Here is a 13,265-nt window from a genome sequence, read left to right on the forward strand (position 1 = left end):
ATCTTGATGTATGTGTCTTGTTTTTCTTCATTGTTCATCTTCTTCTTTTTCATTCATTACAATTGGACAAATTCGGTACATGGGCTTTTATGTTACTTGATTTTACCAGTCAAAAAATAAAGAATTAGTAGAAGTCTAGAACAAAAATTGGGGAAAGACATACCTACAACTTAAATTTCACCAAATTATTTAGGGTTTCCAAAATCTCTTCTCCTTCATCGCTATTTTCTCGAAATTGCTTTCGAAGTTTTAACAATTGAGGATTTGTGCCTACAGAGAGGAAATTTGGTGTGCCATTGAGATTTTAGGGCAAAAAATAAAATAAAACTGTGAAACACTAAACCCATCTAATCTAATGAAAGGTGGAAGTTTATTACTTGAATATTCACAATATTAACCATGTAGTTTTATTTTTTGTTATATTTTAGCCCTTAGCTTTTAGTAATTAATGTCGGTATCCTCGTATTTCAAAGGTTACTATTATAATTTTTTTTTTCAAAATTTTATACAAGGGCGAACCTATACACTTTCTTAGGATTTTTTCTTTTTTACATATAATAGTAGTGTTTCTTTTTCTTCTTGTAGGGGCAACCACCCCTACTGGCCCCCGCCTGGCTCCATCCCTGCATAAAACGATATCCTCTTTGGTAACTATGTGGGAATTTATTTTTAAATTGCTGACATTAATTTTGTAAGAGACACCTAGCATCAACTGAGAAGAAAAAAACTGAAATAAAGTACTAAATGGAACTAATAGAATGATTTTAATTCAATAAATGTGGATTTTTCTTTTTGGAAGAAAAATCTAGAAAACAAGAAAATTTTAGAGAGCATATCTTTTGTGGTGGCCTCGGTTACCGGCTTAGTAACCTGGCCAAATGGTTTTAACCGGTGCCTCGTGAGGGTTTGGCCCACAACTTGGTAAATGCTAATGGTCCCGACATACTGTTCGGTTTAGCGCTCGGTGATAGGACCTCTGTGCCTGCTTCGGTAATTATCAACAGCACGAAGTGTATTTGTTCCGATGTTCCCGAAGTCGCCTAAGAGAACTAGTTACGTCAGATGGGGCCCATGAGGATTGTGCAGCAAGCGTAATCATTGGGATCAGATTTGGCCATGTGCCCTGTAATCGCTTTGCCCCATTCGTCACATATGACATCACCCGAGGTGTTTGCCCGAACGTACCCTCCACGCGCTAACTTGGAGGCTAAATAAGCCTGGGTCTATAAATACAAAGGGATACTCACTTAAAGAGGTATGCCATTCTATTCTAACCCTAGACCTACATTCTTCCTCTAAGATCTAACATGATCGTCGGAAGGTCACTAGGCTATTCCAGCCCTAGTGACTTGTTGTAGATCTAGCAGAAGGAGCGCAAAGCCGCGGAGGAAGAAACCTAACCTAAACCACAGTCAAAATCCAGTCAAATCAAACCCTTACAATTGGTGACTCTGCTGGGAACCTAGCCTCTTTCTCAAAAAGTTCATTTCCTTCTTTCATAAGAACTCCGTTCAAGTTCCCTCAACCAGTAATGGTGGTGGTTGAAGATTCGCATCCTAGTGACACCACCCTTAGGCTCAGTAGCCAATGCCCATGGGAAAGCCCATGTGTCCGTCGAAATCGGGGCCAGAACCTCGACACCAAACGCAGGCCCATCCTCCGAACTCCACACCTACATCCGCCACCTGGAGTGGAAGATCGACGACCTAACAACGGTAGTGGAATGAGACAAGTACATCCAGGACGAGTTGGCGGAGATCAAGCATCTCCTCCAGATCTCCCCATCTCATTCCTCCGGGAGCCGTGGCGAAAAAAGAAACCATCAGAGCCCTCCCCGCAGTCACGAAGGAGGCCACCTGGTGGAGTATCGATCTCGGCCCTTAGTCAAAGATCGTCTCGAGCCACTATGTAGAGACCCGTAAATTCATTTTATAATTTTGTTATTTTATAAATGGAAAAGTGGTGGATTAATGAGAATATTAAAGTTGGGGGTCAAAATGTGAGAGGTTAAAAGCCATGGGTGTTCGTGTGATTAGTGCATGTGTGTGCCGTGTATACCAGGAGAAATCCTTTTCTTTTTTCAATTTCATCTCATCACTCTCTCGTCTCTCGATCTCTCTCACTCTCTCACCCAATCACTCAAAACTCACAACAATCAAGCTTAACTCCATCGTCTACTAGTATATTCGAGCTTGTATCGTGTTGGACAAAGCTTGGTTCGGCGTATTGTTGCTTGATTTGGACTCCGGAAGCTAGGGTTTGCATAATCTTCTTGATTTCGGTTTGGATACTTGAGGTAGGAAATTCTACCTCTCTTTATATGTTATTTGGGTTCTCTTATGTCTTATTTGAGTATTTTCATGCTTTGTTTGAGCTGGTATTGGTTGTTGTTTGGTCTGGATCAAAATCTGTTATCTGATGAAAAATCGCCAAATTCCGGATTCCTACCGGTAGGCCCGTTCTTTCTACCGGTAGAACGTTGTTGTGTTGCCAGAAAATTAGCTTTCTACCGGTAGAACTTTTCTCCTACCGGTAGCCTGTCTCAAAGTTTTCCTCGTGCAAAATGGTGGCCTTTCTGATCAGTTTTTGTACCGGTAGAATTTGTTCCCTACCGGTAGGAATATAAAAATTTCTTGGAACCTACCGGTACCAATTTTTCCTCTACCGGTAGAATTTCCGTGAACCTAAACTTTGTTCCTCCTGCTTATGGATTGTACCGGTAGACCACTGTTCCCTACCGGTAGGCCACCTGACAATTTTCAAAACTTTTTGTGTCGTTGGAAATCGTTTGCTTCCTGAGTCTTTGACTATTCTATGGGAGTTTATATATTCTATTGTATAAAATGAGAAATCATGCAGCCAAGTTTGACTTCATTTGCCATGTGGTAAATTTATATGTTGGAGTTATTTAAATTGATGGAATTATTGAAGGATACACATGAGCTTCATGCACGATGTTTTACGAACGATATACTTGAGCTTGAAACAACGCGCGAACATTCAAGGCCCATCGACGGGTGGGTGCTTGGCAGGGGATATCAGGGTCCCATAATTAGCCTGGCAGGAGCTAATGCTCAAAATAATCACTCAAGGCCTAACCTTCAAGGTGGGTGCTTGGCAGGGGATATCGGGGTCCCAAAATTAGCCCGGCAGGAGCTTCGGCTCAGACACAAAAACGACACGACATGTTGAGACATGAATTGAACGGATATGATTTATGGGTTGAATAAAAGAAAAATTGGAGATTTTGGGACACTTGTTCATGAAAATTGTGCTTCCTCTGTTGTCTTGTGATCTTTTATCATTCGTTCATTCGTTTCGCTCATTTGCATATAGAGTTTGCGTAGACTTTTCTACTGGGCTAGTGTAGCTCAAGCCTTATATTATTTTCAGGTGCTAACCCGGGACCATAGCTTGCATTGCTTGGCGTGCTTGGAGTGTGGACATTATTTTTGAAAGCTAACCGAAGGAGTTACTTATTCATCTTTGTAAACTTATTTTGAAAGATGTATTTGTAACTTAAATTGTAATTCTTTTGACTCGGGATATTGTAACCATTGATTCTCTTTCGAACTTCACTACTTATGTTAAATCTGGGGCCGTTGAGCCGATGTTGTAATATTTTGGAACCGTGTGAACTTGGAAGTATTTGCTTTGGGAATGAGAATATAGTGATCTTTTGGGTACCGTACGGATATTTGTGAGTATTTTTATTATGTAAATCACTTATAATTATGTTTAAAATCGAGTACGTGACAACTTGGTATCAGAGCATAGGTTTAGAACACCTAGAGACCGTGGGGAGACGTTTTGTCTCATGGGTTCAAAATGTCGCGCCTTCTAACAAAATTTGTGCATGCTTGTGTGACTAACATTCATGTGATTACTTGGCATTGCATTTTCGTTATCGTAGAGTGTCGGAGAGTTATTAACCCGTGTTAGGAAGTTGAGGGCTTCGACCTCATAGTGATAATGTTGTGGTTAATGGTTTCTTTTCTTATATCGTGTAGTAAGATGCCTCCGAAGACCCGTGTCAGACGAGTTGGGGCTGGAACCCGGGGTGGTCGAGGCCGTGGTCGTGGCCGTGGGGTACCTCTTGAGGACGAGGTTAGTCAGCATGGGGAGAACCCAGGTGGGAACCCGGGGGCTGGGGCCGGTCGAGGTGCAGGTGTACCTCCTGCTCAGAACCAATTCGCTAGGGACCTCGTCGCAGCACTTACAGCTGCAAATCTTTTAAACCAAGCACCTAGAGAGAATGTCGAGGATCGAGCTATGGTGGCGATGCGAGAGTTTAGCCGTAGGAATCCACCGGTGTTTGATGGAACCAGTAGCGACCCTTTGGTGGCTGACCATTGGCTAGCCCAAATCCGTAAGCTTTTTAGAGCTCTCAATATCACCGAAGATAACATTAGGGTAGGTATCGTGGCGGTGCAACTAGTTGGGGAGGCCGGTGAATGGTGGGAATCCGTTCTTGAAAGCAAGAAAGACGCAAGGAGAGCGGCAAGGACCGCGGCTCAAGTAGATGAGCCAGACATTGAGAATTTGACATGGGCTGAATTTGAGGCGTTATTTGAGGAGCGGTATTTTCCAGAAACTAGCCGTGAGCAATTGAGGGACCAATTCGAAAAGTTAGAGCAAGGAAGCATGACCGTGTCGGAGTACGCACAAAAATTCCAATCTTTATCTCGCTTTGCGCCAGAGTTGGTGGCGACGGAAGAGAGGAAATGTAGACGCTTTGAGAAAGGACTGCACAACACCGTAAGGAGGATGGTAATGGTACAACGCAAGACAAAATACGCCGAGGTAGTTGAGTGTGCGAGGAGCATTGAGATACCGAAAGAGGCGCAACGTAATAGAGGGGTTTGGGAACCACGACAACCAACCGTGAACACGAGTTCTTCATCGGGGAGCTTTGGAAGCCAAGGGAGGAAAAGGACAAGGGAACCATCTCAGACACCGCAGGGTAGTTCGTCGAACTTTAGGCCGCCTTCTTCTTTGGGGATCCGGGGTGCTTTGTCTAGACCTTCAACCGTGTGCTATAAGTGTAATCAACCTGGACACGTTCATGCTCAGTGTCCACGCCTCGGGGAAACTTGTTATATTTGTGGTAAAACGGATCATTTCGCAAGGAGTTGTCCTCAGGGGTCGGGAGCGCGCAGTGAGTCAGGTTCTGTGCAGCAGCCGGGAACGGGGCGTAATGTGGGCCAACCGTTTAGGGGTACTCAGAGGCAGCAGCAGCCTTACTTTCGTCAGACTACGTCAGCTCAGAATTCCGGGGTTGATAAGGGAGCGAGTTCTTCCGCGCCTGCTCAGGGTTCTGGTCAGAGAGGGGGTTTTATGCAGGGTCAGGGTACCCAGGGGCGAGTTTTCAACATCACTTCTGCTATCCCACCTACCACTTCTCAGGCTCCGGAAACTTCTGTTGTGAGGGGTACTTTTCTTTTGTTCAACTCATTTGCTAAAGTACTCTTTGATTCTGGAGCATCGCATTCTTTCATTGCTGCATCATTTGTGTGTACTTTGGAATTGGAATCGGAAACTATTAGTCCTCCTTTGTTTGTCGAAACACCTCTAGGGGGTAGAACACCTCTTGACCGTATTTGTCGAGATTGTGAGTTGGTTATCCGTGATTGTCGTTTCATGTTCGACTTCATCGTTTTAGGAATGTCGGGGTTTGATCTTATCTTGGGAATGGATTGGCTATCCAAATTTCATGCTACCATCGATTGTTTTAAGCGTCGAGTTCGTATTTGTCCACCCGAAGGTCCTTGTTTTGAATTCTTTGGGGAGCGTCGAGAACCATTGGAACCTTATTTACGTGGGCCTCGTGAGCTAGGGTCGGTTTATTCATTGTTGGCGAGCTTGACGTTAGATGAGGATGCCTTCATGCGTGGGGAGTTACCCTTAGTGGTTTGCGACTTTCCGGATGTATTCCCGGCAAAGTTACCTGGTTTACCTCCCGAGCGAGAGATTGAGTTCACCATTGATCTACTTCCCGGTACCGCTCCTATCTCCGTACCTCCGTATCGTTTCGCACCCGCCGAATTGAGAGAGCTAAAGACTCAGTTACAAGAACTGGAGAACCTAGGATTCATTCGTCCAAGTACGTCTCCGTGGGGAGCACCGGCTCTTTTTGCGCAAAAGAAGGATGGTTCACTCCGTTTGTGTATTGACTACCGTAAGCTAAACTGAGTCACCATTAAGAACAAGTATCCTATGCCTAGAATCGATGATTTGTTTGATCAACTACGGGGTGCCACTTGTTTTTCTAAAATCGACTTAAGGTCCGGTTATCACCAATTGAGGGTTCGTAGAGAGGACATCCCTAAAACCGCTTTCCGCACTCGTTATGGCCATTATGAGTTCGTTGTTATGCCTTTCAGACTAACAAACGCTCCAGCTACATTCATGGACTTGATGAATCGTATTTTCCGTGCTTATCTTGATCGCTTCGTCGTCGTCTTTGTGGACGATATTTTGATCTATTCGCCTACGGAGGAGGAACACCAAGCCCATCTCACCATCGTTCTTGAACTTTTGAGAGAGCACCAGCTATACGCTAAACTTAGTAAGTGTGAGTTTTGGTTATCCGAAGTTAAATTCTTAGGCCACGTGGTTTCGAAGGGTGGAGTGTCTGTTGATCCCGGAAAGATAGAGTCGATTATGAATTGGCAGCGACCAAAGAACGTATTCGAGATTCGAAGCTTCTTGGGTTTGGCTGGGTACTACCGCCGTTTCGTTTTAGACTTCTCTCGTTTAGCGGCACCAATGACTAGATTGACACGTAAGGGGACCCGATTCGTTTGGAGTGTCTCGTGTGAGACAGCCTTTGAGGAGTTAAAGAAGCGATTGACTACCGCGCCGGTTTTGATTGTGCCCGACCGTGGAGTTGGCTACTCTGTGTATTGTGACGCGTCTAAGGAAGGGTTGGGATGCGTGTTGATGCAGGCGGGACGAGTGGTAGCGTATGGGTCACGACAGTTGAAAACACATGAGCAGAATTACCCGACACACGATCTAGAACTTGCAGCCGTCGTATTTGCTTTGAAAAGTTGGCGTCATTACTTGTATGGTGAGAAGTTTGAAGTCTTTTCCGATCATAAAAGTTTGAAATACTTATTCTCTCAAAAGGAACTTAACCTTCGTCAACGCCGTTGGATGGAGCATTTGGAGGATTATGACTTCGAATTACAATACCACCCGGGGAAAGCGAACGTTGTGGCTGACGCATTGAGTAGAAAACCGACACATCTAGCGAGCCTAGCGATTCATGAGTGGAAAGCAATGAACGACTTGGGCTCCTACGCCATGCACTTTGAGGAAGTTCGGGAAGGGGTCACGTTATGCAACTTGACGGTACAATCGACTTTATCGACGAGAGTGATTGAGGCCCAGCAACATGATGAGGAAGCAGAGGAACTCCGTACTAGATTCCTTAGTGGAAACGCTCAAGAAGGGTGGATGATTCACGCCGACCGAAGCTTGCGCTATCAAGGAAAGTTGTTCGTACCCATTTCGTGTCGGGAAGAAATCTTACGAGAGTTTCATCATTCTCCGTTAGCCGTTCACCCGGGAGGAACGAAAATGTATCATGATTTGCGTAGACAATTTTGGTGGTCCGGAATGAAGAGGGACGTTGTGATTTTCGTGTCCAAGTGTCTCACGTGCCAACAAGTGAAAGCCGAACATCAACGACCCGCGGGGGAATTGCAACCATTACCAGTGGCCGAGTGGAAGTGGGAGCATGTGACCATGGATTTCGTTACGGGTTTACCGAGATCGCCAAGGGGGCATGATGCTATTTGGGTAGTTGTGGACCGTTTGACTAAAACCGCTCATTTCCTACCTATTCAAGTCACCGATTCCGTTGATGCGCTTAGCCGTTTGTATATTCGAGAGATCATTCGACTTCATGGGATTCCCGTGTCCATCGTGTCCGATCGAGATCCGAGATTTACCGCACGTTTTTGGCAGAGTTTACAAGCTGCTTTGGGCACTAATCTTCTATTTAGTACCGCGTATCATCCTCAAACCGATGGGCAATCCGAGAGAACGATTCAGATTTTGGAAGACATGCTTCGGGCTTGTGTGATGGATTTCCGGGGTAGTTGGGAGGACCACTTGCCATTAGTTGAGTTCGCGTACAACAATAGCTATCAATCTAGTATCGAAATGGCACCGTATGAGGCTTTGTATGGAAGACCGTGTCGATCGCCTGTGTGTTGGACCGAATTGGGAGAGGCTACGTTTGTAGGACCGGACATGATTAAGGAGACCTCCGAGAGCTTGAAAGTAATTCGTCAACGCCTTAAGGAAGCTCAAGAGAGAACGACCGAACAAGTGAAGGTGATTCGCCAAAGATTGTTAACCGCGCAAAGCCGACAAAAGAATTATGCCGATCGTCGTCGTCGCCCGTTGTCATTTGAAGAAGGGGATCATGTATTCCTCAAAGTATCGCCGCGTAGAGGTTTGTCTCGTTTCGGGAAAAAGGGAAAGCTATCGCCGCGTTATATCGGGCCGTTCGACATCATTGAGAAAATTGGGGAGGTTGCGTATCGTTTGGCTTTGCCACCAAGGCTATCGGGTGTTCATAATGTGTTTCACGTGTCTATGTTGAGGAAATACGAACCGGATCCGTCGCATGTGTTAGAATGGTCCGAACTCGAGTTAGAGGCCGATGCGTCTTATGGGGAAGAACCGGTCCGTATCTTAGATTCGCGCGATCAAGTGTTAAGGGGTAAGACGATACCGTTAGTGCGAGTCTTATGGAGAAGTCAGGGTAACGAGGATCAAACTTGGGAACGAGAAGATGAGGTTAGAGAGAAGTATCCGCACTTGTTTCAGGCATAAATACCGACGTGAGTATCCGAGATTGAAGTATTTTAATGTTTAACATGTTGCATAATATTGGTGATTGAGACATTGCATGTATAAGTGGTGCATGACTTAGTGAGCACGTTTATTTGAATTTCGAGGACGAAATTTCTTTAAGGAGGGTAGGATGTAGAGACCCGTAAATTCATTTTATAATTTTGTTATTTTATAAATGGAAAAGTGGTGGATTAATGAGAATATTAAAGTTGGGGGTCAAAATGTGAGAGGTTAAAAGCCATGGGTGTTCGTGTGATTAGTGCATGTGTGTGCCGTGTATACCAGGAGAAATCCTTTTCTTTTTTCAATTTCATCTCATCACTCTCTCGTCTCTCGATCTCTCTCACTCTCTCACCCAATCACTCAAAACTCACAACAATCAAGCTTAACTCCATCGTCTACTAGTATATTCGAGCTTGTATCGTGTTGGACAAAGCTTGGTTCGGCGTATTGTTGCTTGATTTGGACTCCGGAAGCTAGGGTTTGCATAATCTTCTTGATTTCGGTTTGGATACTTGAGGTAGGAAATTCTACCTCTCTTTATATGTTATTTGGGTTCTCTTATGTCTTATTTGAGTATTTTCATGCTTTGTTTGAGCTGGTATTGGTTGTTGTTTGGTCTGGATCAAAATCTGTTATCTGATGAAAAATCGCCAAATTCCGGATTCCTACCGGTAGGCCCGTTCTTTCTACCGGTAGAACGTTGTTGTGTTGCCAGAAAATTAGCTTTCTACCGGTAGAACTTTTCTCCTACCGGTAGCCTGTCTCAAAGTTTTCCTCGTGCAAAATGGTGGCCTTTCTGATCAGTTTTTGTACCGGTAGAATTTGTTCCCTACCGGTAGGAATATAAAAATTTCTTGGAACCTACCGGTACCAATTTTTCCTCTACCGGTAGAATTTCCGTGAACCTAAACTTTGTTCCTCCTGCTTATGGATTGTACCGGTAGACCACTGTTCCCTACCGGTAGGCCACCTGACAATTTTCAAAACTTTTTGTGTCGTTGGAAATCGTTTGCTTCCTGAGTCTTTGACTATTCTATGGGAGTTTATATATTCTATTGTATAAAATGAGAAATCATGCAGCCAAGTTTGACTTCATTTGCCATGTGGTAAATTTATATGTTGGAGTTATTTAAATTGATGGAATTATTGAAGGATACACATGAGCTTCATGCACGATGTTTTACGAACGATATACTTGAGCTTGAAACAACGCGCGAACATTCAAGGCCCATCGACGGGTGGGTGCTTGGCAGGGGATATCAGGGTCCCATAATTAGCCTGGCAGGAGCTAATGCTCAAAATAATCACTCAAGGCCTAACCTTCAAGGTGGGTGCTTGGCAGGGGATATCGGGGTCCCAAAATTAGCCCGGCAGGAGCTTCGGCTCAGACACAAAAACGACACGACATGTTGAGACATGAATTGAACGGATATGATTTATGGGTTGAATAAAAGAAAAATTGGAGATTTTGGGACACTTGTTCATGAAAATTGTGCTTCCTCTGTTGTCTTGTGATCTTTTATCATTCGTTCATTCGTTTCGCTCATTTGCATATAGAGTTTGCGTAGACTTTTCTACTGGGCTAGTGTAGCTCAAGCCTTATATTATTTTCAGGTGCTAACCCGGGACCATAGCTTGCATTGCTTGGCGTGCTTGGAGTGTGGACATTATTTTTGAAAGCTAACCGAAGGAGTTACTTATTCATCTTTGTAAACTTATTTTGAAAGATGTATTTGTAACTTAAATTGTAATTCTTTTGACTCGGGATATTGTAACCATTGATTCTCTTTCGAACTTCACTACTTATGTTAAATCTGGGGCCGTTGAGCCGATGTTGTAATATTTTGGAACCGTGTGAACTTGGAAGTATTTGCTTTGGGAATGAGAATATAGTGATCTTTTGGGTACCGTACGGATATTTGTGAGTATTTTTATTATGTAAATCACTTATAATTATGTTTAAAATCGAGTACGTGACACACTAGGTGCGGAGGGTGGTCGAACCGAAAGGGGTGCATGGCATAGGGAATGTTCCCGTTCCCCTAAGCAACTTTGAGGGAAACCATTCGCCTTCGAGAGGCTCGGAGCAGGAAGCGTCTCCACCTCCTCCACTCATTCGGTTCGTATTGGCAAGGGCAGCGTGAATCCACCCCTAGCTTTGCAAGGGCTGCCAAGGAAGACAACAACCTTCTGGAGTTCTAGACCAAGGGATACTGCGAGCGTCTGAAAAATGCCCGAGCCAAAAGCCCTATCGTCTCACACCCTAAAGATACCCGTAATAGAAGCTCAATCATCGAACTCCTTGAGCCTTCCCCTTGAGATAGCTATGGAAAAGACCGCCACGAATGCTCCCCCCAGAAGTCGGCAAGCGTCGTCCCGAAGAGAAAGGAGTATGAAAGGTTGGATCAGCTTGTCCCGAAGAAGCGTATAGCTACTGAGCATCCAGACGGTTCCGACCATTCGATCCGACCTCATCACAACACCAGACTCGAAAGAATCAAGACATTTCCTTTCATAAAAGAGATCGACTCGGTCACCCCCCCCCAAAGGGAATTACCCAACCCAAATTTGCCAAGTACGATGGCAAGACCGAGGCATACACTCATTTGGTACAATACAAACATGTCATGTCTTCCTCCAAAATGAACCTTCAGATGATGCCTTATTGTGCAAGGTTTTCCCTGCCAGCCTCGAGAACCTTGGCCTCACATGGTCTAACCAACTCCCCACCTGGTCAATCTCCTCATTTGACTCCTTTTGCGATGTCTTCGTGACTCGGTTCGTCACGAACAACAAGCACGAGAAGAAGATTGATTCCCTCCTCGCCTTCCATAAACAAGATGACGAAATGCTCCACTAGTACGCCGGTCGCTATTGGGAGTTGTTCAATGAAATAGAAGGCTGTGACAGTGTCATCTTGGCCCGAGGATTCAAGCTCGGTCTCACTTCCCAGGACGAGCAGGTCTATGACGACCTCGCCTGCCATAAGCCCAACTCCATGAAAGACCTCATGACTCGCATCAAGGGCTGGTGCCAGCTCATCGAATCCAAAGCTGAGAGGTGCATCGAGAAGCCCACGAGCTCAAAGACAGTGTCCGCTTCGGCGGCTGCTCTGGCTCCAGTACCTCTTTCAACCCCTAAAAAGCAGGTCAACAACATCAAGCAGTCCCTGAGGAAGTGATCGAAGCCAAGCGACTTCAATGCTGAGAAAACCATCTTTACCATTCCTATCTATCGAATTATCGACCAAGTGAAGAATCAGTCTTTCTTCTCTTTACCGAACCCAAAACTCTGCACCAAGAATAGGAAAATCAAGAACCCTATCGTCCGATGCAGTTACCACAACGAGCAAGGTCACTTTACCACTGTCTGCAAGCCCTTCAAGGCCTACTTGGAGCAGCTTGTCGCAGAAGGCCATCTTGGTAACCTCATTGACCACGAGAAGACCAGGGCTTGGGCACAGCGTGCCGAAAACCATACCGAAGAAGAAGTTCAAATGATCCATGTTATCCAGGGCCCTTTGAACTCCGAAGCCGCTCGTATCATCCGTGCCAAGCTGAATGATGCCTTTTCTTCCAAACAGGTCATGTTGGTCGGTCCCGAGCCAAAGCGTGCCAGAACCGATGATGGCTCCAAGTGGACCATCACCTTTACCGAGAGAGACCTCGACCGTGTCTAGCTCCCGCATAATGACGCCCTCGTGGTCATGCTACGCATCGGAAACTTTAACGTCCGGCACGAACTCGTGGACCAAGGCAGCTCGACCGAGGTCATGTACTATTCTCTGTTCAAGGATTTGAAGATCTCAGACACTGACCTCCGTCCCTCCGAAGTCCCCCTCATTGGGTTCAACGGGGCCTCGGTATGGCCTCTCGGCATGATCACTCTTCCCGTCCATTGCGGATCGATGATCATTGACATGGAGTTTATGGTGGTCGATGTTCCTAGCTCTTACAACGCAATTGTCGGGCGCACCTGGCTCCAAAAGCTGAAGGCTATCGCCTCCACTTATCACTAGGTGGTCCGCTTCATTGGTGCTAATGGACGCCAAGAAGACTTGTATGGAGATCAAACCGCGGCCAAAAGATATTATGTCAACGCAGTCTGAAGCAGACTTCCCGGGTCAACCTCATTGAGGTTCCCGAGGACCTAGTTTTGGAATACGTTGGCAGACCGGCCGACGAGAAAGCAGTAGAAGACCTTGTCACCATCCCTATCACCGAAGACGGTTCCCATTTTTTCCTTATCAGTTCCTCAATTAGTGACACCGAACGGAACGAGATGGTTGACTTCCTCAACAAGAACATAAAAGTATTCGAATGGACCCCATATGAGATGCCCAAGGTCAATCCCTCGTTTATCTGCCACGAGCTCAACATTGACTGGGCCAA

General features: G+C 45.3%; 1 protein-coding gene across 1 annotated transcript; it reads left to right on the plus strand.

The window, feature by feature from the left end:
- The first annotated feature begins 12,580 nt into the window (after positions 1-12,580).
- LOC131307036 (uncharacterized) lies at positions 12,581-12,892 on the plus strand. Its single transcript, XM_058333456.1, has one exon. It carries the CDS (start codon positions 12,581-12,583, stop codon positions 12,890-12,892), a length of 312 nt encoding a protein of 103 aa, XP_058189439.1.
- Positions 12,893-13,265: the final 373 nt, after the last annotated feature.

The sequence above is a fragment of the Rhododendron vialii genome, chromosome 11a (genome assembly GCF_030253575.1).
Source record: "Rhododendron vialii isolate Sample 1 chromosome 11a, ASM3025357v1".
Lineage (NCBI taxonomy): Eukaryota > Viridiplantae > Streptophyta > Magnoliopsida > Ericales > Ericaceae > Rhododendron > Rhododendron vialii.